Below are 26,704 nucleotides of genomic sequence, written 5' to 3'. Positions count from 1 at the left end.
ACACAATAAGTACATTACAACAAAATAATAATTTCAGTGTAATTACATAATAGGTCAATCAAAGTTTCATGCTGGTAAGGATACAGATCAATGCTTTGCGAGTGAAATGCTGATGTGATTTCTGTGCTTTCCAACAGGAATCTCTGTCTGCATATCTACCTTCAGTTTGGTGGCTATAGCCATTGAGAGGTACAGTGCTATTTGCAACCCGCTCAAGTCCCGAGCCTGGCAGACCCGATCTCATGCCTACAAAGTCATCGCTTCAACGTGGGTTGTGTCCTTCCTCATTATGACGCCGTATCCTATCTTCAGCACCTTGGTGGAGTTCACCAAAAACAACAACATCACTGGTCACATGTGCCGTCATGACTGGATGAATAGCGAGGTGGAGAAGGCATGGTGAGTGCTCATCTGTACTAGATCTGTAATTGGGCCTGACAGGTACATTTTGATTGACAGCTTTATGAAGCCCCCAACCCATTTATAGCCCGATATGATTCAAATGTGCACACGCACACAGCTCTTTTGCCTTTTTTAAGAATGAGTCATTTGTTTTAACATAATTTATTCATAACAAACGTAGGCTATAGGCCACTTGGAAGTTGGAACAAAGAAATAAAATAAGTCCTCTGTAATATCGTAACATCTCAGCACTCTAAATAGGCCTAGTTACATACATTTTAGCTTTTAAATTGACCAGCACACCAATAAAAATTAGTCTTTCTCAACAAATTAAATAAAAATAAATTCTAAATCATGGCGGGTATTTGGCAATAACAAAATCAGGATAAAGGCTCTGTGGGATTTGTTTCGCCACTTCTGTTCACAATCTGGTCTTGAGGTGACGGTGAAGCTGAATATTAAAAGAATAGCCTAATACCAATATTAGCCTATATACTCTGTCTACATTATGCATTTATGGTTTAGTTATCATTTATTTATAATTTAAAAGCTCTTTACTCACCAAGATTAGGCTACGTGTATTTGTGGAGGAACATTAGGCCTATTGAATCCTCAGTAGATGGCTTTAGCGCAGTCCTGCACTCAGGATGGTGTGTCCAGCAGCACTGGACAGGCTTTAACTGCTGCTGCTACTGGTCAAGATGCATAGTTCTGATCTGGCTAATTTTGCATGTTTTGGGTTGGATTGTTTGTGCATCTTCTACCAGCCAAGAACATCTATTTAATTTTCCATGACAGCAGTTTCAATATAGTGAGTGACCTCGTCATCTTCCCTGTCAGCTTGCTATACATTGCTGTTTAGCGCTCTACCGTAATACGCAGTGTATGAGTGACCGTCGAAATACATTGGCGGCTAGAATGATCGTTCTTTTTGGACTGGCGGCTGGCCTGACAGCAATCAAAATTCGTTTTTTTAACTTCTCATCATCATGTGTTTTTACTTTGCAGGGATGGACTTTAATTTTGTAACCAACGATTTGATTACCCTCTCGCACTAATCAAAAAGCATCACATGACTGTTCATTTATAAGGCAAGCCAAGCCCGACCCAACCCTGTCTAAAATGATAGAAGTTAAATCCGAACCCACCAGGTTCGGGCAAAGATCTTCAGCTCTAATCTGTACGGTAATGCACTTATGATGTACGCCTGTGTCAGTATGCTGCACTGGGGTGAATATTAAAATGTTACTTAAAAGCAGAGCTACAAGATCTGTAGTGAATATAATTACTGTGCAACAAAGAAGCTGCTACACTTCTGACAAATATAAGGCCCTATCATACACCCAGCGCAATGTGGCGCAAGGCGCGACACAACTGTTGTTTGCTAGTTTCAGCTTGCTGCAAGAGTCGTTTGAACGTTTTGCGCCGTTTAAATAGCAAATGCATTTGCGCTCATATGTGCGCCTATAGGCGTTCTGATCTAAAAAGGGGAGGCGTTTTGGAGGCGCATTGCTGGCGCGTTGCTATATAATAGATTTTTCAATAGACCAGAACAAGCCGGTCTAAAGTCCAGCAGAAAGCGCGTTAGTGGTGCGCCTCGCTTACACACTGTTTAATACACACAAGATGTAGAGCAATACACAAATATCTTAACATATGAGAAAGAATGCACCTCATTCAAAGTGAATGAGGTGCAAACGGTGCTCTTCTTCAAGGTGAGGTGCTCTGGTGCTCCGGGAAGTAAGTGAAGGACAGTGAGTAGTCGGGTGTGGGATCGTCACGAGCTGGAGTCTGCTGTGGAGAGACAGAGAGACAAGCATTAGTGCAGGGAGTGAAAACATCTTAACTAAGTGGGCTTGGTTTATATGCCTCTCCGCTTGATGACGTCCAGCTGTGAGCGATCCTGTGTTGATGATGGTCTAGCTGGGTTGAATTAGCGACCAGGGCGACGTGGCATTCGTGTGCTCGCTACAATATATATATATATATATATATATATATATATATATATATATATATATATATATATATATGTAGGCTATAAATATAAAGGATTAAAATATTACAAAACATATTATTTTCTAGCCTACATAAATATAAAAACCATACCTTCATGCCTTCTTCATCTCGGGGGCTTTATCAGTTTATTAGTGACAAATTGCTTTTGTATAATGTTATCATTATTAGCAGTATTATTTATTATATGCATATTTACATTTGTTTTATTAAAAACAAGCTTAAATTTGTCCATCTGTCAGGTTTTGGACCATAAGGGGCACAGCATGTGTATTTGGATATAACTCAGTTTTTTTAACCCACTTCGTTATTATTGTTAATTTATTTGTTTGCTGAAAATTAGAACTGAATTTAGAAATAGTTTTGAAACCAGTCTTTGCGCTTAACAATTATAATAAATAAATTAACAAATTAATTATTTATAGGCTAATTGATGTCTGTGCATACAAGGTTTCCCTATCCACGAGAGTGAAAGTGAAAGTAGATAATAAGAAGGCCTTATCTCTCCTTCTCGCGCAGCAGAAGCTCTGTTCAACTGTTTTCTCTTTAGTGAAGTGTTCAGTTTTGCCACTTACAAAGTCGCCATGTAAATAGCAAATGCACCATGGCACGATGCAACTGACTCCTAAAGGGAATGGGAGATGAGACTCTGATTGTTTTATTCTCAAAACACATCTATAACTCATTAGGGAAATAAGCTCAACCCTTTTAGACCATGCGCCATGGCGCTAAGCGGATTTTTCAGTCCTCATATTAGCAAAAGTGGATTCTGACGCGCCCTTAATGTGTTTGCGCCCTGCGCTTTGTGCATGGATTGTGCCTTAAGGGTCAGCCTCTGTCAGTGCAAACCTTGGCAGTAAAAAGCTGTTACAAGAAAACCGTGCAATGGAGCTTTCCTATGGTTGTCACTGGTATTTGCACCAATATTTAATTCCCAAGTAAAGCATGTCTTCAAAAGATTTGTGCCTGTGATATTAGTAGATGTCATCATTGGTCATCTTGTTTGATTTACATTCAAAGCTTCTATTTCAAATTTTAGAATTAGGATATGAATGTCTGAGATAATATTTTATGCATATTTTTAACCTCCGGTTTTTCCCGGGATTATCCCATATTTTACAGTTCTATCCCGCTATCATCCCGTAAAGCTATTTTCCCGTATTTCTCCCGTATTTTCAGTGTTTCTCTGAGGAGTTACAAGAAACATTAAAGAGTCGATCCTCCCTATAGGCAACCCATAACACCGAGCCACCAGGAGCCGCCCCTTGCTCTTAAATGTGAGACTGTTCTGTGCTTTCGCTTTGTTTAGGCATGAATCACTGTGATATAAATATAAAAACGGCGCGATTCCCCTTTCCTTTTCATTACAAGTGCCGTCACCACTCCTATGCAATCCTCAAAACAGTCATGTAGCGGTGCATGACTGTCAGGTGACGCGCTCCATAGTGATAAATAGACACTGTTTCCCAAACGGATTCTGTACTCGCGATTTGAAGCGGAGCAAAAGTCTGGCTTTAGGTGCGTGTTTAAACAGACATATACACATAATTAATAATAATAACATCTAAAGATGTAGATCTTGGTGGTTTTATTTCAAACATAAGTAATTTTGTCTTAAATGATCATTATGGTTGGCATATCCCTTATTTTCACATCCCAGTGTTGACAGGTAGGATTTTATGTAGTAATTTTTCCAACTCAGGCTCATTCTGAAAACGTACCTCTATATACATTTCTGGAGAGTGCCAAATATATTCTAGAATGCTTGTCCCAAAAGACTTCTATTATAACTGCATACCTGCAAAAACAGTGTTTGTTTATATACAATCACACACACTAAAATCATTGTCTGTACACGAGACGCTGTTCATAAAGCTTAAGATGTTTTAAACCCAGAACATTCCTTTAATGGGAAAAGCATCTTGTTATAACTCACAGGACAACATTATTGTCTGTCTCATTGCAAGAGACAATGACAGAGAAACAGAGACAGAGTCACTGCAGCGCTCTGATAAGTAGCTGGAGTCTGAAACATTAGCTGGATGCCTTCCGTGAGACATTTACGTTTTATGACAGCTGTTGCTATGTAGACAGCAAGGGACAACAAGAGTATTCTCTGTCTTCCTGTTTCCCAGAGATTGCTTGTATACACTTTCATTATTCTTTCTGAAGATTCTGTTAAAACAACAAGCAATTAGAGGCATTGCAGGGATTTTACCACAGGTAAGATGTGTTGTTAGGCACATCACGAACACGTTCCCTTCAAACTTGTGTGAATGTGCGGCTATGCATGTCTGATGTTATTTATTATTATTTTTTGAATTAATTCATAATTATAATCTGAATAAATAGCTCTTCTGTAGAATAAACAATGTTTTGTATATTCTGATGAAGCCTTTTTAATTAAGCAAACCCACTAGTGGCCACACTTGGATAAATAAATGAGTTTCTGACTGTGGTGCAGTTACAGATGAAATTAAGCTTCGTGACACCTTGAAACAATTAAGCCAAACGCTTTGCAAAATATTTCACTTTAGAAATATGTTCAACATGTCACAGAGTGGTGAGGAAACTAATGAAAACAGTGTACATGCAGCAAAAATATGCATTGACTACAAACTAACTTGAATCAAATGTTTTGTTTAAAAAGTGTAATGTTTTAAAGGATTTCTGTGGATCCTGCAAAAATGAAAATTTATTCATACATTCATTAATCTTGTCGGCTTAGTCCCTTTATTATTCCGGGGTCGCCACAGCGGAATGAACCGCCAACTTATTCAGCACATTTTTACGCAGCGGATGCCCTTCCAGCCGCAACCCATCTATGGGAGAGATCCACACACATATTCACACATTCATATATATATATATATATATATATATATATATATATATATATATATATATATATATATATATATATATATATATATATATATATATATATATATATTGTGTGTGTAAATTGGTCTTTTTGACCTGTGTTTTTTAACCTTTGATGTCATTGATAATTTACTGTAATTAAACATTCCCTTTCTGCAAGTGCTATGATGTGCACAGCTCAGGTAAAGCCATGAAGTCCTGGCCAGTGGTGTCCAAAGCTGCTTCTGAATGACCTCAATCCTGCAGATTTTAGCTTTAACCATCTCCAACAGATTTGTCTGCAAGTTTCTAAAGTCCAGTCCAGAGCTTGTCTTTTAAATGGCTATTTTTAACCAAAACTGAAAATTATTGTACCATTCTCTCATCCTATACTATTCTGTTAAATGCTTAGGTTATTTTGAAGAATTTCGAAAAATAGGTGCCATTTACTTTCATATATATATACACACAGTAAAATATATCCATTCATTATCCATCATTCATCTTCTGTATTTTATGGTTTGCATGGTGTTTTCTGTTTATCACCGGTTATGAATAGCATTATGGGAGTTTTCTCTCTGCTTTGTTAAACTGCAGTGCGGAATTTTTAACATCAAAATTCCACAAAGTGACTACTATTGTCATTTTTAGTAGTTTGCGACACGATTTTGTTTAAGAAATAATACAGAGACAATTTAATAAGAAAAATAACAGGAAAAAAGTACTGCCAGTGTATTTAAAGGTTTTTGTATTATAATTTACTACACAAACAGACATTATGTGCCTTCAAACTATAAAAAAAATTACAACAAGAGTCACTTCAAACATTTATGTCAAAAGCTTTTGGAGGAAAGATCAAGATCCCATAATGCAATAAAAAAATTTAAAAAAAAGAAAAGAAAAAAAAAGAAAATGAACCACCAAATACGGAAAACTGTTTTTTTTTTTTTTCTAATATTTTTTACAGTGCATTTATATATATATATATATATATATATATATATATATATATATATATATATATATATATATATGGCTACCAATTGATAATATTTGTCAAAACACCTTCTGTTCAACAGAAAAAATAAACTCACTTAGTTTCAGAACCACTTAAATTTTTGTAAACTAAAAGTAAAATGGTATTTGTTTTAGTGAACTACACCTTTAAGTTCACAAGAACATGCTGTTCAATTCAGCAGTTTATCCTTCATAAAGCCCCATTCACAACGGGCGTCAACTTCAACTATTCCCATTCACTTTAAATGGGTGACGTCAGGCGATGTTGAACTGCATTGTGGATCTGTCAGCGTCGCTGCAGAGGCGTTGCTCATTGCAGAAGTTGGGACTTGCTCAACTTTTTAAGTGCCGACGAAAAGCATCAGCCAATCAGATCACTGTATGCAAATACACCAGCGCAGCCAGTGGCCATCTGCTGACTAATTTCATTGGCTGACGATGCTATGACGATCACGTCAGCCCCAACTTTAGACACCCCCTCTGTCAAGAGTTGACGCTGAAGCCCAGTGTGAATGGGGCGTAAGAGTGCTTGTGAGCACCATCTTTGTAGCCGCTATGTACTGTCAATGCTCACTTCTGCTGGGGTAAGGACCAATAATATCCATTCACCCATCGCTTCCAATTCAAGGGACATTCCACATTGTTACACATCATCATACGTTGTGTAAAAACATGAAACACTCTAATCACTGTTCGTTTACAATGCGTTCATAAATTTATAATACATGGTAAACATAAAAGGCAACACAGTTATTAATTGTGTTGATACCAGGGAATATTATAAACAAATTCTCTGCGAATCAAGTTTTTAATTCTATGTTAATGGTTAAAAGTTAATGATATAACATTTATGAATTTTAGGCATTTATTTGCAAACATTTCTTTGTAAAACATGATTGAATGACATAAACCGATGATAATTTGTCATTAAAATCAATAGTAATGCTAAAAGAAACATCGGTCTGGCTTTTCCTTTTCTCCAAGCAAAAGTGTATTAAAACACATTTACCCTATACGTAAAATGAAGTTCGAAGGAGCCTAGTCATTCAGGCATGTCAGTAATTATTATGTGGGTATAGCAGCAGCCATTGCACAGTGCCAGCTGGATTTTGTTTTCAGGCATCTTTCCACTTCCCCTTGTTGTCCTCCTATTTGCTTATTCTTTTCTCATTAGAAGTGCTTTCATAAGGGGGTTTGGACGTGCAGCTCAAGTCCAACCTCAAGCCTCAACCCTCCTTTAGGAACCTGACATTCGAGCCACATTTGAGAACAGCAGGCCAAGTTGTTTACCATTAAATTTTATGAATGAATGGCCAAACTTGTGAATGCTCAAAACAGAAAATGGTGGAAAATGGACTAAGGTGAGGTCCATGGACAATTCTCCCAATAAGTTAAAGTGGTATGTAGCAGATGTGTTTAATTAGGATTGAAGCTGAACTCAACAGGAAAGTGGTGCTTTAAGAACTAGTGTTGAGTTTCCTCATATGGACAGTGTAAAGCTTTAGCATCAAAAGTTTCACAAAGCTATTTTAAAAATGTCCCTCCTTGGTATGTTTTGAAGAAAGCGTATACCTTAAAGATTAAGTTTAAACTTATTCCTCTGTGTCTCATGTCTTGTTTCAGGTGCATCCTCTTGCTGTTTGTTCTGTTCTTTATCCCTGGAGTCGTAATGATCATCGCTTACGGGCTCATCTCTCGAGAGCTTTACCGTGGAATACAGTTTGAACTGGAGCAGAAGAAGGGACAGTGTGGTGAGCGCTTTATGAAGTCGATAACACATTATGGTCTGATTTAGAGTCATGTTTTAGTAACCATCCCAAAGGGTATTAACTGCGCTAGTCACTGAAAACATATTGGATGACCTACCCTGAGGATTTAATTGTCTGTGTGTACAGTTTTAGCCATCTGTTTGTGGATAAAACTCAATTTCCTAAGTAATGAAATGTGACCTATTGGATTTTCAAAAGGAGATAATTGCAGCCGTATAACATTTACGTAACTGGCCCTAAAAAAAAAGCCAGGAAATGCAAGCTCAGATATTACCCTCAAATTGCTCATTGATGGCGCTCGCAGAAGTTAATATCTGCTGGATTGCTTTGATTACCTTCCATTCTGAATTCCGCTGTTCTGCGCTAAATCACATTCTATTAATGTCATAAATATGCTCCAATTTCCCCTGCGGCTTCAGTAATCTAGCATTCAGACTCTTCAGTGCTGAGTCATCGCAATGGCCATTAAGATGTTTTCATTCCTATCAGCGAAATGCCATTTCCGTTCCCATTTTTATCGGTAACAATTTGCGCAAAAGAAGGAAACTGAAGAAACTACAACTTGCTGTGGGGTCTCATGAAGGTTACTCTGTAGTTGTTTTAAGATACAAGGGTTAGGAAGTTATTAAGCATCATTCATTCATTCATTTTCTTTTCATTCCTTTATTAATCCGGGGTTGCCACAGCGGAATGAACCGCCAACTTATCAGCACATGTTTTACGGACCGGACGCCCTTCCAACTGCAACCCATTTCTGGGAAACCTCAATACACACTCATTCACAATCATACACTACAGACAATTTAGCCTAACCAATTCACCTATACCGCATGTCTTTGGACTCTGAAGGAAACCGGAGCACCCGGAGGAAACCCACTCAAACGCAGGGAGAACATGCAAACTCCACACAGAAACTACAACTGACCCAGCCCAGGCTCGAAACAGCGACATTCTGTGTCACCTTGAATATGTATATGCAAAATAATTATTTTATGTATTAAACAGGATTTGAAGTAATTGAGTCGTAAGAGCAATTGACACAAAAATATGAGTAATTTGCAATTATAGTAATAAGTAATGAGCAACTGTGATTGATTCATTAAAAATAACCATTCATCAAAGTAATTTTTTATGATTCTAATAATAATACAGTTTGCATATTTGTATGATTTATTCATAAGTTTCTAAAATTGAAGAAACACTAACATAGACACAATTTCAATCACTGCTTATGATTGTTCATAGCTGTTCCAACTTTAGCTAATGACTGATTATCCTATCAGACGATCCTTTCCTTAACTTGAAGAAACCCCCCCACCCAACCCTACTTTCCCTCATTTTAAACGGGCGTCACGGTGGCCAGCGATTAGTGCTGTTGCCTCACAGCAAGAATGCCCCTGCTTTAATTCCTTTCCAAACCAGACAGCATTTCTGTGCGGAGTTTGCTCGTTCTCCCCGTGGTCGTGTGGGTTTTCCCCGGGTCCTCCGGTTTCCTCCCACAGTTCAAAAACAAGCACTCTAACAATTAATCCAAATACTTTAGCTAAACTCTGAGTACACCTTCAGCATTCATATCTGACACTTAGCTACAACAAGCCAAAGGGGGAAGCATGGAGATCTACCTAAGCTCAAACTCCCCTCTCGCCTTGCAACAGGAGGGAGCCCAGGGCTCGAAGATCATATAAGCTCAGGGCTCTCTCCCGGGACAGCACGCCAAACTAGCTTTATTATCAATCATCAGCTAAGTGTGAACTCTTGAAAGTTCATGTGAAATCTAAAGGTTCTTTGTTTATGTTTTACATTATTATTCTTTAGGTGAGCAATTATTAAGTAAAATTCAATTAACTGAAAAAAAAGTGTGTTGGTAATCTTCAATTAAAGTTTCAATCATTTGCATCCACATTTGTGATACATAATTACCCCATTGTTGTTGTTGTTGTTTTGATGTTACAGTTCTAGTTTTCTGCTGCTTTTAGCTGTGCTTTCTACTTGATAATGAAATGCAAAAAGAAAGCGCCACCACCTTCTAAATTTTCCATTTCTGAAGTACACCAGCATACTAAAAATAAAAATCGTAGAAACTTCTGGTTCATGTGGATTTTACCAATTAACTTATAATTGAGAAAACACTAACATACAGACACAATTTAAATAGTTGGCATGGCCTGCGCCACATCTGTTAGGTTGAGGGTAGTAGAATAAAATGAGAATACCTAAAATTGACCATTAAGACCTTTCCATTGTTTCTTCTGCTACCTCACAAGCACTAGTATTGAATCCAAGAAATGCAAAACTCCTTCAGAATTTAATCATCCCACATTTGTATTGATGTTGAGCTTCCTTAAAATGAAACTGCAATGTTTTCTTTCTAGGAATGAAAAATGGTATAAGCGCCACTGTCTTAATTAGCAGCGACGACGGAGATGGCTGCTACATCCAGGTGTCCAAGAGACCCAACTCCATGGAGATGTCAGCCCTCACCCCAACAGGCTCCGCAAAGGTGGACCGACCCCGCAGCAACACATCCGAGGCTAAACTAATGGCCAAGAAGCGAGTGATCCGTATGCTGATCGTCATCGTGGCCATGTTCTTCATCTGCTGGATGCCTGTCTACTCCGTCAACACCTGGAAAGCATTCGACCTAGCTTCAGCCCACAGGGCTCTTTCTGGAGCCCCCATTTCATTCATACACCTGCTCTCCTACACCTCAGCCTGCGTCAACCCCATCATCTACTGCTTCATGAATAAGCGCTTTCGAAAGGCTCTTCTTGCCACCTTCTCCTGCTGCTGTTGGCCCTGCCGTAAAAGAGGCTTCAGGGAAGGCGATGATGAGGTCACTGCCACCGGAGCGTCCATGTCTAAGTTCAACTACACCACTGTGAGCACAATGGGACCCTGCTGATTCTCAAAAGACTTCAGGTTGGGAATGGCGGAGCCGAAGTTGACATTGTTAGGGTTTGCATTGGGAAGAGTTGCTGTGTTCCACTGGACAGACCGATTGTTTATCATCTACTTGCAGGAAAGCAAACCACATGCCACATCTTCATCGGTCAATGTTTTATGATCTGCGAATGCTTGTGATGTTATCTAAACAGTGAAGACTTGTATAAATGTATATACTTAAGGCAGCGTTCCACAAGCTGGCCCAAGTCCACTTGTGAGGATCTCTTCTGCCGAAGGTCTGTTATTTTGTACAGTTTAGGCTAAAGGGAGACTAAACATTTCTCTCAGACTTGTGGTGAAGAAGAACTCCAAAGATCATTCATTTTAACAACTACTATGAATAACAATCTGAGTCTGAAGTGCAGTACTTGGCTCAGTATTCACTGAAGAAAGTTATAGAAAGAACAGATCTTCAGTAAAAGTAGCAGCTCAGTGGTCGGCGTTATCGACTGAAACATAATGTCAAACTGGCGAGATGTTGTCAGAGTCAGCAAGATCATCAAACTCGGCAGGAAGCAGAGTTTTTGGCGCTGTTAGTGCATACTGAGTGCCCTCCCTGCTATGATTGTCAAACTACAGTATGTAAATGGCTAGTGGAATGCCAGCCTTACACTTTGTGTTAAGTTATACTTTGCAGTTTTAAGTGCCTGCATAGTGTTTAAAATCTTTTTCTGCGGTCAAGGTTTTTTTTTTTTTTTAATTGTGGTGATTGTCACAGCAGGAGAGATTATCTAAAAGATTTCATTGAAAAGCTATACAGCAGCTCTCTAAATCTAAGCCAACAGGCTTCTACAGTAGAGAAAGTCACAGTATTCTACTGTATTATAAAAACCCAATGCAATGACACAATGCTGGAACCGCACAACGACTTTTATTAGGCTGAAGAGGATTTGTTCTGTCCTTCATGGCCTTCAAAGTGCTTGGTTCATCTTCTTGAGTGGCGGTAAATGCAGGTAACCTCCACTGAATGTAAAGCCTAGACTCCGAGATCTGTCATCTTACAGACTGATTTATGGCTGCTTTCATGTACCCTCGTAAATGTTAGAGAAATAAGCTTATTAAGGTCATCAAAAGGCGGTCCACATCAAATCACAACACAGAAAACAAATGCTTCCCTACCCCTCCTCCTTCTTGAAGAGAAAAATACATTGTTTTAAAGCAGAAAGAATGAAGCTTGATTAAATGTCAGATATTTTTGCTTTCCTTTGGAACCTTGAGTTAGTCACTTTGAGTTTGTCAAGTTTTAAGCCCCTAAATTAGAAAATGTCAATTTAACTGCTGACTTTTAAGTATAATTTAAGTGTTGCCAAAGTGTTCAGTTTCTCAACCACTTTAAATTTAATCAAAAAAGTGAAGCTGCAATTTCAAAAGCTTATGACATTAAGTAGGAAGTTCAGCTGATTGAAACCTTTTTTTGAAAAATGGAATTGTTTTCACAGCTAAATTGCAAAACATTCATTCTTTGCTCTAATAATCTGCATGAACGTTCATTTCACTTTAACAACTCATTTGCAATTCACAATCAAAAATGGTGATTACTTTCATTAAAACTTGTTAGTAAAAGATCAAAAATTATTCCTCTTCAATCCCAGGAGATGACTTGTTTAAAGACCTATTAAGCAGTTATTAGTTAGAATCACAAATCATGATTCAAGTCATGATGTTTTCAGTTTTTAGTTCAAAGACAGAAAGCCCAATAATAGACAGTTTTAATCAAACAATTAAGGCAAAATACATAAATTATTGACATGATCTGCATATATTTTTGTCATCAGTTCTAATATTCTATTAAGACTTTATTCATTTATTTAATTTCCTTCAGCTCTTTATTCATCAGGGGTCGCCAACTTATCCAGCATATGTTTTACACAGCGAATGCCTTTCCAGCTACAGCCTCACATGCACACACATACTCTACGGCCAATTTAGTTTGTTCAATTCACCTATAGTCCATGTCGTTAGACATAAGAAACCAGAGCACCCGGAGGAAACCTACGAGAAGATGCAAACTACACACAGAAATCCCAACTGGGACTCGAACCAGCGACCTTCTTGCTGTGCTAACCACTAAGCCGCCTTATTGCCCCCCACTGAGGCTTGTTTTTAGCAAAATTCACATCACTGCTTTATTTTGAAGGGAGTTTTAGGATTGATTGGGAAACACTTGTTTATGCAGAACTGAGTGACTTTACATTGCTCATGGCCAATTCAACATCATTATGTTTATGTACATTATGTCTAAGATAATCCCATTCATAAACGAGCATATAATATTCCAGTTCTTTTTATTCGTCATCCACTATTTTTCCAAAAGTTTGAGCCATTCTTCCTAGCATTTTATATTTCTGTTTTCCATGACTTTCAAAGCAGTGTCCATGTGCACTCTTAACCTATGTTGCAGTGAGCAATGGCAATAATGTTCTGAAATCTTGTTATCCTCACACTTCCCTAGCCATCATGGCCACCAATCACACAGCAGGCCTTAAAACCTGCCAATTCCCCCATTAAATTCATGTCGCTTGGCTGTCCAAACTTTCCCTTATGTTTCAGCCAGGGCTTTAATAGCATCGTTCCCCTGGGTTGCGCATGGCTTGGATAATGGGATGGTGTACAGGATCACAGGCAAACATTAGGTTTATAGGATCACCCAGACAGTGTTGTCAGATTTGCTGGTCTTTTACCTTTCAAAACAGGATCCCATTAGTTCAGGTTGTTATTTTCAGATCAGAAAATGTGGCAGCGATCATAGCTGAAACTGAGAATTTGAGCGCCTCCTGATTGTGTGCTTAGTAAGCGGGGAAAAAAGAACTCAAATACTTCTTATATGAGCCAATATTTAAATTTCATTACATCACTCTGTCTTGAAAAAGGATACGAGGGGGGATTTTGCTGGGCAGATGTTTCAGCTTTATTCTAATTACGAGAGAAATGAGGTCAGGGTAAGCATTTAGTTCTGACCTTTCCAAGCCCATCATGACTCCTTTTTTTTATGAGACCAATGAAACGAATATATAGCCAGTGGTAGAAACCCTCCTGTGCAGTCTCTTAAAACAGACGTCTGGCTTCATCAAGTTTGGATCCAGATCAGGAACCCATGTGTTTCCTGTGAAAAACAACTGGCATAGTATCACATGCTTTTCTATAAACCTATATTTAGTCCAAAAGCAAGCAAACTAATCTGTAACTAACACGTGATGAGTTTAAGTGAAGTTTATTTATAAACTAATTTCGAGAGGATGACGTGCTTATGTTTGCTTGCAGCCGGCCCCACATTATTTAATTTATAATTCATCGATCAGACAATCCCTAAGCACTACAAATACCCTAAGTTCCATATGACAGCCATCTTCGTTTTGAAGAATCCCCCCTTCAACCCCTACTCCTCCTCCTTTCCTAGATGGGTGGCACGGTGGCCCAGTGGTTAGCACTGTTGTCTCACAGCAAGAACGTCACTGGTTCTAGTCCTTCCCAAGCCAGCAGACATTTCTGTGCGGAGTTTACACATTCTCCCCGTGCTCACATGAGTTTCCCCCGGGTTAACCGTTATTTATTTATTTTTTTTTATTTCCAACTTAGTTAACAGTAAGTCCCCTGAATATATATACAGTTAATGACTATAAATTGATTTTCCTGTAATTGCCAAACACTTCGTCACCTTGGAATTATAAGGTTCTATCTGCATTATCTGATTTTGAGATATTGAGCTTCAACGTTTTTGCATTCCATATAGCAAACAGTGCGTGTATAACATTTGTTTTCAAAGTAAAAAGTTTTCAAATGTAAACAACTTATTCAAAAACACCCCATAATGTAAATAAGTTGTCATTTAGAATATGTCAATACCTCAATTTTGACAAAATTTCAGATAGACCCTTATAATTCTAATATTGATTTCACTTGTTATGCATTTTTGTTGACACTATGTTGTTTTTTCCTCATTATTTATATACAGTAGAGTTTTATTTTACATCTAATGTTGATATTGTTTATTTATATTTAAGTTTGTCAACATGATGGGGTTTACTAGTTGTGTGAATGACACTGAGTGTCTTATTTTAGTATGTCTCTCTGGTTGAGGGAAAAGTTGTTTGTGAAAAGTATTCGTCGAACGTATAGCTTTCTCATCACTGCTTGCTTATGGTTAATGATATGTAGACTTATAACTTTAACATACTTGTGTATAATACAATAAATTAATCAATAATGGTTTACCACACAAAAAAAATTAAATTTCCATTTTTAAAGGTAAAGTTTTGGGTTTTTTACCATCAACTTTATAAATATTTTAAGTCCTTTAGCATTAGCACACTAGTAACTGATAATAGAAGCAGTGTTTTTTTTAGAGTCACAGGAAGTGCACACACCTCGCGTGAAAGAAATGCCAGTTTGGTTACATAGGTGATGTGACCGGGATTGGAGTGTAACAGAGGCCAGCTAGTAATAGATGTTTCAGTGAACCTCCTCTGACCTTAAGGTGTGCACTTAATACTGACATTAGAGGTGTCATTGTCCCTGCTAGTGCCAGAAAAGCCAGTTCAAATCCCACTCTGAGTGGAATGAAAACAACCCGGGGTGTTATGTTGGTGTCGTTGCCCTGACAGTAGGTAGATTGAGGTGGATGAGAGCTGTATGCTGACAAACTTCACTCATTTAAAGCTGGTTTATACTTCTGCATCTAGTGATTGGCATGACCCACGGTGCCTGTCTTGTGGATTTAAACTTCTGCGTGCCGTTTGTGTTTCGAAATACTTACGAAATACTACTGTAGCTGGCAGTAGGGTTTTATTTTCTCTGTGTCGAGATTCTTTGTGGGTGTTTTGTTTTTTCTGAACACTACAAGTAACTAGATCTCGCTCATTTAGAGGTGGGAACCAGGAACTTTAATCAAAAGGTAAACACAAAACAAAAGTCTCCATCTGTAGCTCCTTCAAAGGACTTGTAAACAATCAATTAATTAAGCTTGTGGCTCTCAGCACCGCCCTCGCTTATCAACACTACCAGGCTGACCAATCACAGACTTTGCGCTGTGCATCACTACAACATGAGGTTATATTTTTAGAGAGGTGTGCGTCAGTGTTGGCGTCGGCCACAGCAAGGGCTATACAACCTCGCAAAGGCTGTGCCGGACTATACGCGTGCACTTGATGCAGAAGTATAAATCAGCCTTTATCCTCAGTCACACAAGTGACTGCGTCTTTAGCATACTTGTTAGTCTGCCTACCTGTCATGCCAGAAAGACCAGTTTGAATTCAATTCAAAATAGGGCAATAAGAACCTGGTGGTTACATTGGTGCCATTACCCGGATATAATTGAGATTTAGATGGATGAGTTTTAGGCACTATCCCAATTTTATACACTTACACCTACGACTATGCCTATGTCTTCCCATTGACCCACTGTCAAACACTGTTTCATTAGCATACTTGTTAGTTTGCCTACCTGTCATGCCCAAAAAAAAAAAAAAAATAGTTTGAATTAAATTCAAAACAGGGCAAAAAGAACCCTGTGGTTACATTGGTGCCATGACCCGGATGTAGGTGAGATTTAGTTGGATACGTTTTAGGTCTAATCCCATTTTTATCTTATACCCTTACACCTATGCATATGTCTTCCCATATGCAAATTGTGAAGGTGTAGGGATTAAATTATTCCCCTAAGATATGGGACACCAGTACTACATGCACACACATCATCAGACAGTGTGTCATCACTAGCTCATGTATCACATTAGATATCATCTGCAGCAGTCATTCCAAAAGGCACAATCACATTTAACAGATTACTCAGTTGCAAAGTTGTTTTGCACTGTATTTGGACAAACGCTATTTCAGACATGCTATGTAAGCTAATTCCCTGGCACCAGACAGGCTGACCTATTCAGTCAAGTCATCAAGTGATGTAATCATTCATTCATTTTCTTTTAGGCTTAGTCCCTTTATTAATCCGGGGTCGCCACAGCGGAATGAACCGCCTACTTGTCCAGCAAGTTTTTACGCAGCGGATGCCCTTCAAGCCACAACCCATCTCTGGAAAACATCCACACACACACATTCACACAATACAGACAATTTAGCCTACCCAATCACCTGTACTGCATGTCTTTGGACTGTGGGGGAAACCGGACCACCCGGAGGAAACCCACACGAACGCAGGGAGAACATGCAAACTCCACACAGAAACGCCAACTGAGCCGAGGTTCGAACCAGCGACCTTCTTGCTGTGAGGCGACAGCACTACCTACTGTGCCACTGCTTCACCCGTGATGTAATCAAAATTTAAAATATGTTTTAACTATAATAGTAATTATAAGGGACTATCATTAGCAAAATTTTTGTGCATATTTGTTTCATATTACAGTTCATCACCGTAACTCATTAATTACATTTTTAGTATAATAAATCAAATGCACATTTGTAGTAAAAATCCTTATCAGTGCCCCTTTCTAAAACATTTCTGGGACTCTTTGCTCTCTTTGGTAACTGTGTTGCTGCTGTAGCTGGTGTGTTCGCTATATGTTTGAAGTGTGGGTCTAGAAATTTTGCATTTGAGAGGCTATATGTCACTTCCCTTTACATTGTAGTAACCCCCTATCAAAAGAGGCTCATGAGACCGCTACCCCTTAATGTGAACGTACAAACGTGGTGTAGGAGTGAGTGAAAGGGCTTACAGGTAAAATTTGGGTTGGGCCTAACAAAGGCCACCAATTATGTGCTCTTGCCTAAGCGGTACAATAGTGAATGGTGAAAAAGGCTATTATTTTTAGCATTCCATATGTGTGCCCACCTTTAATAGGATCAGTACCAGTTAAAATCCAACTCAGAGCAAGTTTGGTGGAACCTGAAGGGTTGAATTGGCAATGTGACCTGGATGGAAGTGAGGTTTGGGGGTGAGTGTGTCAGAGCACAGCTAGTAAGAGCTGTAAGTGTAAACCACACTTTCTCAGCCTCAAGAGACACGCTAGGACTCTAGAGGGTGTACTTTTTAGTGTCCTTGTTAGTGTGCCCCTTAATACAAGCCTGAGGGGTTACGCTTGTGCCATGCTCGTAATGGAAGTGAGGTTTAGGAGGTGAGTGTAATGGAGCCCATCTAGTAGGAGCTGTAAAAGGAAAACTCACTATCCTGGCATCAAGAGAGATGCACTAATGGCTGTGGCCTTTAGTGGCCATGTTAGTGTGCCCACATCCTATGCCAGAAACACTGATTTAAATCCCATCCAGAGCAGGGCAAACAAACACCAGAGAGGTTACCGCTTGCTGTAAGCTGCATGTTGACTATGAAGCATAGAATCTAAATAATTTATTGCATGCTTTTTTACATCCACAAATAATATAAGTTTCATTTAGGAAACACTTTTATAAACCCAATGTTCAACATGAATTGAATTAGCAGAATGTGGAATTAATAAAACTCTAAACACTTAAATAAATACTTCTGAACAGACAGCGCCAACATCTGCCAGGTATATCCAATAAAACATTAAGTGTTTGGAGATTGCAAAAAAGCCTATGCCTGTGGAAAATTCATTTTAGAAATGATCTGTGGGACACTTTAATTAGTCGGACATCATAGTCCCCGCCTCAGTTGAGCTGGTGTAAATGCTCTCAACTTGGGTGCTCTGGCTGAAAACGGAAGAGCTGTAAAACATTGATTTCCCTGAGGTGTGTTTAAGAAGTCTGGAAAGCGCTCTGAACACATTGCATTGCTGTAGCCCGCAGCTCCCTTCTGATTAATAGGATATCATCAGAAGCCTAAACTAACCACATGCTTCATGCTTAACCAACAGTCGACTCAAGTGTTATCATTAGATTGCATACAGAACCTTTAAGCTGTCCTGGCTGCAAGTGTTTCCTCGAAATCAGTCACCTTGCCATTTGTACGAACAAAGTTTGCAGACAGCATGTTGAAAAAATTGGTTTTCCTCTCATCAAAATGGTTCTCTGCCCCAAATTCACACACAGGGTGCATTATTATAAAAACTGTTTATTCAGAATAACATTTTTCATCAGAATGACAAAAAACATGATATCAGATTTTTACAAACCTCATTCAAACCATATGTTTTTTTGTTTTTTGTTTTTTATTGCATGCTTGTTCATTCATTCATTTTCTTCTTCTTGTTCTGGGCCAGGTCATGGGGGCAGCAGTCTCAGGATAGAATCCCAGACTTCCCTCTTCCCAGACACTTCCTCCATTCCGAGGCATTCCCAGGCCAGTTAGGATACATAGTCGATCCCGCATATCCTAGGTATTCCTCAATGCCTCCTCCTGGTGGCACATGACTGGAACGCCTTCCTAGGTAGGCGTCAGGGAGGTATTCAAAACAGATGCTCAAGCCACCTCAACTGTCATTTTTCAATGCGGAGGAGTAGAGGCTATACTCCTAGCTTCTTCCGAGTATCCGAGCTCCTCATCCTATCTATAAGGGTGCACACCTTGCCATCCTGTGACTCATTTTGGCCATGTGTATCCGAGTTCATGTCATTGTGGTCATGACCCAAAGTTCATGAACATAGGTGAGAGTAAAGCCTGGTTTATACTTCTGCGTCAAGTGACCGGCGTAACTCACGGTGCAGGCAACGCGCGCAGCTGTGCATTTATACTTCTGCGCGCTGTCTCTGTTGGTCTGCATTAACACTTCCGAAACGCTAGTTGGCAGTGAGGTTTAAATGTTCCTCTGTGTCCGGTTTCTTCGCTTCTGTTTTGCTTTTCCTGAACAATTCCTGGATGTACAAGTGACTCAAACTCGCTCATTTTGAGGCAGGAACCGGCGGACATGCAACAACTATGAGGTAAACACAAAACAAAACTCTCCATCCGGAGCTCCTTCACGGGACTCCACACTTGTAAACAATCGCTCGCACCATTCGCGCGGCTCTCGGTCCCGCCCAGACTCGTCAGTGCTACCAAGCCGACCAATCACAGAGCTTGCGCTACGCGTTGTTGCAACGTGTAGTTAAATTTTTTGAGAGGTGCACGTCAGTGACGCCGACGGCCACGGCAAAGGGCTATGCGTCAGTGCCGTAGCATACGCCGGCGTTTGACACAGAAGTATAAATCAGCCTTAAGAACATAGATTGACCAGTAAATGGAGAGCTTTGCCTTTCGGCTCAGCCACCTATGAACCGGTACATCGACCACATTACTGCTTGCCGCTGCACCGATCCACCTGTCAATCTCACATTCCATCCTTTCCTCACCTATGAACAAAACCCCAAAAAACTTGAACTCCTTTCTCTGGGGTAAGGACTTTCCTCCAACCTGAAGATGGCAAGACACCTTTCGGTGGAGAGCCATGACCTCGTACTTGGAGGTGTTGATTCTCATCCCTGCTGGATCACACTCTGCAGCATACCGCCCCAGTCCATAAAAATTATGAACAGAAGCAGTGCTTGCTTGTTGTTGTTTGGAAAGCATCAAAGTCTGATCAGATTGCAATAAAATATCTAACTAAATGTTAATCTCAACATTTGCTAGACATCAAAATATTCACACATATTGATATTTTGGTAACACTTTAGGGCCTACTCACACTATGCCATCCGTACCGTGCCCAGGCCCGTTTCCCGGATCGTTTGAGAAGTGTGAGTGCGCTGAATCGGGCTCAAGCACGGTTCACTTGGCCGGCCCTGGCCCGGTTGGAAGAGGTGTGCCTGAGCGCGGTTCACTTGGGCTTTGGCGCGGTATGCTTGTGTGTGAGTGCAAAACACGCCAAAGCCTGAAACTGAAAGCGAGACGTGACTTTTAAGGGACTGTTTCATATAGATTTATTAATCATTACTGTTCAGTAAACACAAACTGCCGTCGTTTATTAAAGACGCAAACTCATCACTTCACGACAGCTGCGCGCCTTCAGCAGACCTCATTCCTCCTCATTCCTGCAGCACGAGAGCTTTATGATTGTTTATGAGCGCCAAAAGTGGCGGATCTGTACGACGAAATATCTGACTGTGTGTCCCCGCATCCCTAAGGACTGTTTGGCGAAATATTTGACGGCATATCAAACGACTGAAACGATATAACTAGAGAAATCTTCACTGTGCTGCTGAGTGAGAGAGCGCTTCTCACTGAACAGCCCAGCAGTGATGACGTAAGCGTGCCGAAGCCCATTTGTGGTGTGAGCGCGGGCTGTCAGGAGAGACGGGAGGGGGGACAAGCGTGCTTTGGCCCGGTTCGAGGCAACTGTACCTAGTGTGAGTACGGCCTTAGTTTAGGTCACAATTCACCGTATTGACAAACCAAAAATAACACCACTAGCTTTCTTTAACACAGTCTTACAGCAATTAATAACTTTTTAATTTAGTTCGTACAATTTAGTATGATTTGTTCGGTTGGGTTAAGGGGTGGGGTTGGGTGCCACACCTCCTTTTTGAAATCGAACAAATTAACCACTAAACTGACAAAGCGTAAAATACCTATGTTTTCTTGTGAGATCAGGCTGGTTAATTAATAGATAGTAGGACAGAAGTTTGGTTTTAGGTTTGGGATGCTATTAGGGATGCAAAATAATAACATATTGCACTTAACTTACTTAACTACTAACGGACAGTTAATATTTTAATGATAGCCAGGTAATGAGCCAGTAGTTAATAGCTTGAATTGTGACCCAAACTAAAGTGTTAGCAATATTTTCACAAACATTTTCTTCATCTTTGTTCTAAATTATAGTTGGTTATACAATGCTGATAGTAACTGTAACGGGGAGACTGACACGGAGGGATCCATTTTGCAGTATTTATTAAGTCACACTTAAACATCAACAACTCGCACGGCTGTGCGGACATACAACATACACATCAAGGGAGACGTAGCAGATAACAGACACAGTGTGATTACCAGGCTTGGGTCAGAGGCAGGCAGCGTGATTCAGAGTCCGTGTAACAGGCTTTGGTCAGGGGCAGGCAGCGAGAATCAGAGTCCGAGGAAACAGGCTTTGGTCGAGGGCAGGCAGAAGACAGAGCAGAGTTGTGAAAGGGCTGAAGTGGTAAACGGGAGATCAGGCAGGATAGAACGCTCAGAAATGCTGGCCGGGGCTAAACAAGACTTCGCACTAAAGTGTGTGTGTGAGCTGCTTATATGTGGTACGTGGGTCATTAGTGGAATGGAGAACAGGTGTGCTGGGATCAGGTAGAATGGATGACGTAATGATTAGAAGTCCGGAGATGGTGACCTCTGCTGGCCAGCGAGGGGAATGACTGGGACCGAGTCGGTGACAGTAACAGTGTGTTTTTGTGATCTAAATTAGAGAACAAGCCCTTGCGTACTGCTTACCAGTTTATTAATCTCTCAGCTCATCACTAGTTTCTAGTGTCTCACAGACATCATTAGTCTGTCTTAACACCCTGGTGGGGTATGGGTTTGTTTGACAATGTATTTACGCACTTTTGGAAGTTTCAAAAATACAATCTACCCTCCCACACCATTATACACCATAGACATACCATCAAATTATACACCATAACAGTTTATACTACTCAAACTGGGTTTTTCTGAGAGTGGGCAATTTTCAATTTTGGCTGGACATTTTTTTTAAGTGACTTTAAATGTGCCATAGTTGTTTGTGTCATATACAGGCTGCTCTGAATATCTCATAAAAGGCAGATCTACTAGGATTTCCATGTGCGACAATATCTAAAGGCTTTGAAAAGAATGATCCAAAAGAGATTCAGTGAGAATGACAGCGAGATAGCATGATAAACATGAGCGGACAGAAAATCTTCCAGTTTTCTGAATGCTTACATCATTGCTTCAGCATCCGATTTAGATATGCCGGATGTGACCTAAACTGTATGTACAAACGGATCACATTTCATCACTTACACAATGCCAGTCGGTCTGAAAGATTGGATTTAGTAGCGAATGGGATTTATGCACAGGGTCTACAAGCTTAAAGGTCTTTTTAAACCTTTTTTTAGATGATGTATTAAAATGTTCATCTCTTTTGCAGACGGCTTAACAGAGCCTTGTAACCAGGCTTACGCAGCATCTGTTACTACAGCAGTGGACAGATTTCACCCGGAGAGCATCATGATCTGCTACTGGCTCATGCAAACTGATGGCAGATTGTGCTTTCTAAAATAAATAGCAAACCTATGTTTGGTACGTCAAAGAATTTTACTTTTAATTAAAGCGGCATGCCACAAACATAGAGCAGAAAAGTGCAGATGAATTGAGAAAATGCCGTTTATAACCAAATACACTACGAGCAGTAGCAATGCAAGCTTAACTGGCACTCTAGGCAAATGATGGTTGTGCCACCCTCACGGACTATCGCAGGCAAAATCGAAGAAGGGGGGTGTGGTTGTCGCAAACGAAAGTAAAGAAAGGGAGGTAGATGATGGTTGTGTGTTTATGCTACCTCTAGCAAGATGCCGCCCTGGGCGATCGCCCACATTGCTCATGCCTAAATCCACCACTGACTACAACAGGGGTCACCAATCTCGATCCTGGAGGGCCGATGTCCCTGCAGGGTTTAGCTCCAACTTGCTTCAGCACACCTGCCTGGATGTTTCTAGTATACCTAGTACACAGGTGTCAAACTCAGATCCAAAAGGGCCGCAGCTCTGCACAGTTTAGTTCCAACCCTAATTAAACACACCTGATCAAACTAATTGAGTCCTTCAGGCTTGTTTGAAACCTACAGGTAAGTGTGTTGGAGCAGGATTGGAACTAAACTGTAGAGGGCTTCAGCCCTCCAGGGATTGAGTTTGATACACCTGACCTAGTAGGACCTTGATTAGCTTGTTCAGGTGTGTTTGATTAGGGTTGGAGCTAAAATCTGCAGGATACTGGCCCTCCAGGAACAAGTTTGGTGACCACTGGACTACAAGCATGCAGTATGTAAAATATGCTAAGATTTGTGGACTCATATTTGTTATGAATAATTGTTCAAATAAATGTGAAATCTAAATTTACCTTGTTTATTTTACTAGTTGACAGTTTTATTTTGAAGGTTAGCAATTATTCTGTGAAAAGTACTCCGAAAAATAAAATGTTTTGGTAACTTTAATTTAAAATCTGAGCATTTGCTTCTGCATTTGGCTTACTTCTGCTCTCCACCCCTTTCAAGGTATGGGCTACCAAATCTCGAGCACTACATGTCTTGGGCCATTCTTTCTACTTGTGTAAAGGTGTAAACTATCCTTGTGATATCTGCCTTGAGGTTGTGTTGCCAGGTGGACGTCCTCTCTTGCGATTCCCTTGGGGGTTCCATCTGAGAGCATGTCTGGTGATGCTAGTTGGTGGTTTGTGTAGGGTGTGCCCAATCCAACCCAATCTTCTCTTCCAGATTTCTACTTCTATTGAAGGTTGACAGGTCTTCCCCTATCGGTCGATGTTACTTATCATGCCAGTGAATTTGAAGAATCTTTCTGAGACAGGTGATGATGAGTGCCTGGAGCAAAACAATAACTCTCCTGTCCTCAGTTTTCTCTGCCCAACTTGTGTCCACCTAGTTTTACTAATTCCCAGGATGATCAGGATGTTCTTTTTTGATCTCGGCAGCTATCTTACCTGCTGTCTTACCTGTCTCGTACAAGGTCCTGACATTCCATGGTCCCTATACTGATCAAAAGAAGGGTTTTTGGCTCGACGGCTTCCACCATCTAGCATCATACATCTCCAGGTTGTCTGAAGTCCTTCATCGTCCTAAAAGTTAGTCTGTTTCTTTTTTTGGCATTTTTTTAAGCGTTTGAGGTTTTATGAGGTTGGGTTTCTAGCTCCACACTCAACCCTTCTCTTTTTTTGTGCTTGGGGCCAGCAATGGCAGAGTTTCTGCATTTGGATTGGTGGTTTTTCTTGATGTTTTTATGTTGGGTAATGTAAGCCGAATGACTTTTAACCTTTTTTTCTGTTCACCTTCATATATAACCTGTAGGTGACTCTATTTTCCAGTTGTATGAATATCAACAGACTTAATGGCACTCCTGATTTATTTATTTATTTTTTTTTGACCACTCCTGGTCTTTTTGTTCGCATTCGGAGTGCTGATTGGCTCACAAATAGTACCTTATAGCCAAAATTCTTTGCAGCTAGATACTTTTGTTTCTACAAACAAACAAAGTACACACAAATGAGCACATAATGTAAATAAGTTGTCATTAAATACAACTATGTATTTTGGGGTGGGGGGCATACTGTTTAATCTTATAATTCTAAAGCGATGTAATCTTACTATAAACCTTATAGTAAAATATCCAAGATAAATATCTTTATTCAAGTGTGTTTTGTAGTTCAAGAAGTGTCTTGTGGAGCAGATGAGATGAGTGTTGTTCATGATTGCCCAGAGCTTTAACATCCGCCTCTAGAGGCTTCCAACTGAATCCAGACGTCTGGAGAAAGTTATTACATTTACTGACATCCACACACTGATATCTGACCCCAGAAACTGTGGTGACATGTTTCAAACTGCAGATCCTCAATAAAACGGTGGATTTGGCCACTAAAGCTCATAGTCTTGCAGCCTACGGAAGTCGGTCTCATGCCATTTTGTGCCCCCCTCAAAAAATAATGTTGAATCTGATTACTGCTGTGGGCTAGTTGTTGAAATCTTATATATACACTGTATATCATATAGTTATTTTTTATTTTTTTATTTTATTATCTTGTGACAGAGTTTTCTACCAACGAGTAAAAATACAAAGGGTTAGCAACTCTGATTAAAAAGAAGAAGAAGAAAAAAAGGCAACCAAACAAATGTAGATGTGTCCTTCTCTCCGGCTAGCTGTGATTTGGTCTGCATGGCTGAAATGTACTTTAGGTCTTTACAACGCAAAGAAGATTATCATAATGTTTTTCTTTTCATTTATGTTTTGAATGAATGACTATCTGGGCTTTGCTATCTGCTCTGTGATAACCTTTTATTACTTTAGTGTAATGCTGTAGGAATTTGAAGGGATTTAAAATTTAATCTGTGTATTTATTTGTGTAAACAAGATTTGAAAAAAAAAACTGTATAAAGAGAAACATGGACTATTATAGACTTTAGGCCACCAATGCCTTAAAACTGTGTGTTAATGTGCGTGTTTTGCTAGCTAGCTGACTTAATTGACTAGCTAATAGTCCTTAAGCACGGAAATCGCAACTTGAATGCTAATGTGTGTATTGAAGGTGTGCAAAATCTTTTTTGTTTGTTTGTTTGTTTTTACGTTGTTTAAAAAATCTCTGTTTACTACTATTGTAAATTAGCTTTGTTGGTTTTAATGGGTGTCCTATACTGTGTTCATTGTTCTGATATTGCTTCTATATTAATATGTACTATGATTGTTGTGACAGCTATTTGTGTTATTGCCTTGGTAGCTGAGAGATGGTTTATCTCATTGCTTGTGCAGCAGAGTAAAATAAATAAATAAATATAAATAAATAAAGCATCTCTTTTGCCTAACACAGCTGGATTTGTTTGATTAAATATATAGTAATAACAGCTATAGAGTGAAATTGTATTAAAGCGTTAATTTTTAAAATTGAAATCTTTTGTCAGATATTTATAGCAAGTTAATATTTATTTATTGTTTAATGCTCAATTTATTGAGCCTTTATTGACATAAAAAAAAAACATTAATTTCAGTTTTTTTTTTATACCACAAATATTTAGTCAGAAGTGCATCACATTTATAAACATAACAATAGATAGAAGCAATGATTCAAACATAATAATAATAAGAAATGTTATGATGAGCAGCAAATCAGTCCATTTGAA

At 39.5% G+C, this 26,704-nt stretch overlaps 1 protein-coding gene across 2 annotated transcripts in view; it reads left to right on the top strand.

The window, feature by feature from the left end:
* The window catches only part of cckbrb (cholecystokinin B receptor b), an 81,721-nt gene extending 55,332 nt beyond the window's left edge, over positions 1-26,389 (top strand). Inside the window, exons 3-5 of one of the 2 annotated variants that reach the window (XM_073912453.1) lie at positions 138-399; positions 7,921-8,048; positions 22,955-26,389. In XM_073912453.1, the coding sequence (XP_073768554.1) occupies positions 138-399; positions 7,921-8,048; positions 22,955-23,088 (524 nt within the window). In that variant the 3' untranslated portion in view covers positions 23,089-26,389. Of the gene's footprint in view, positions 1-137; positions 400-7,920; positions 8,049-10,438; positions 12,221-22,954 lie in introns of those variants that run through there. The other variant, XM_017357750.4, reaches the window with a different exon arrangement.
* The last annotated feature ends 315 nt before the right edge of the window (positions 26,390-26,704 follow it).

Source organism: Danio rerio, chromosome 9 (assembly GCF_049306965.1).
Source record: "Danio rerio strain Tuebingen ecotype United States chromosome 9, GRCz12tu, whole genome shotgun sequence".
Classification (NCBI taxonomy): domain Eukaryota; kingdom Metazoa; phylum Chordata; class Actinopteri; order Cypriniformes; family Danionidae; genus Danio; species Danio rerio.
Note: the sequence above shows the minus strand (reverse complement) of the source record. Positions and strands in the feature narration are given on the sequence as shown.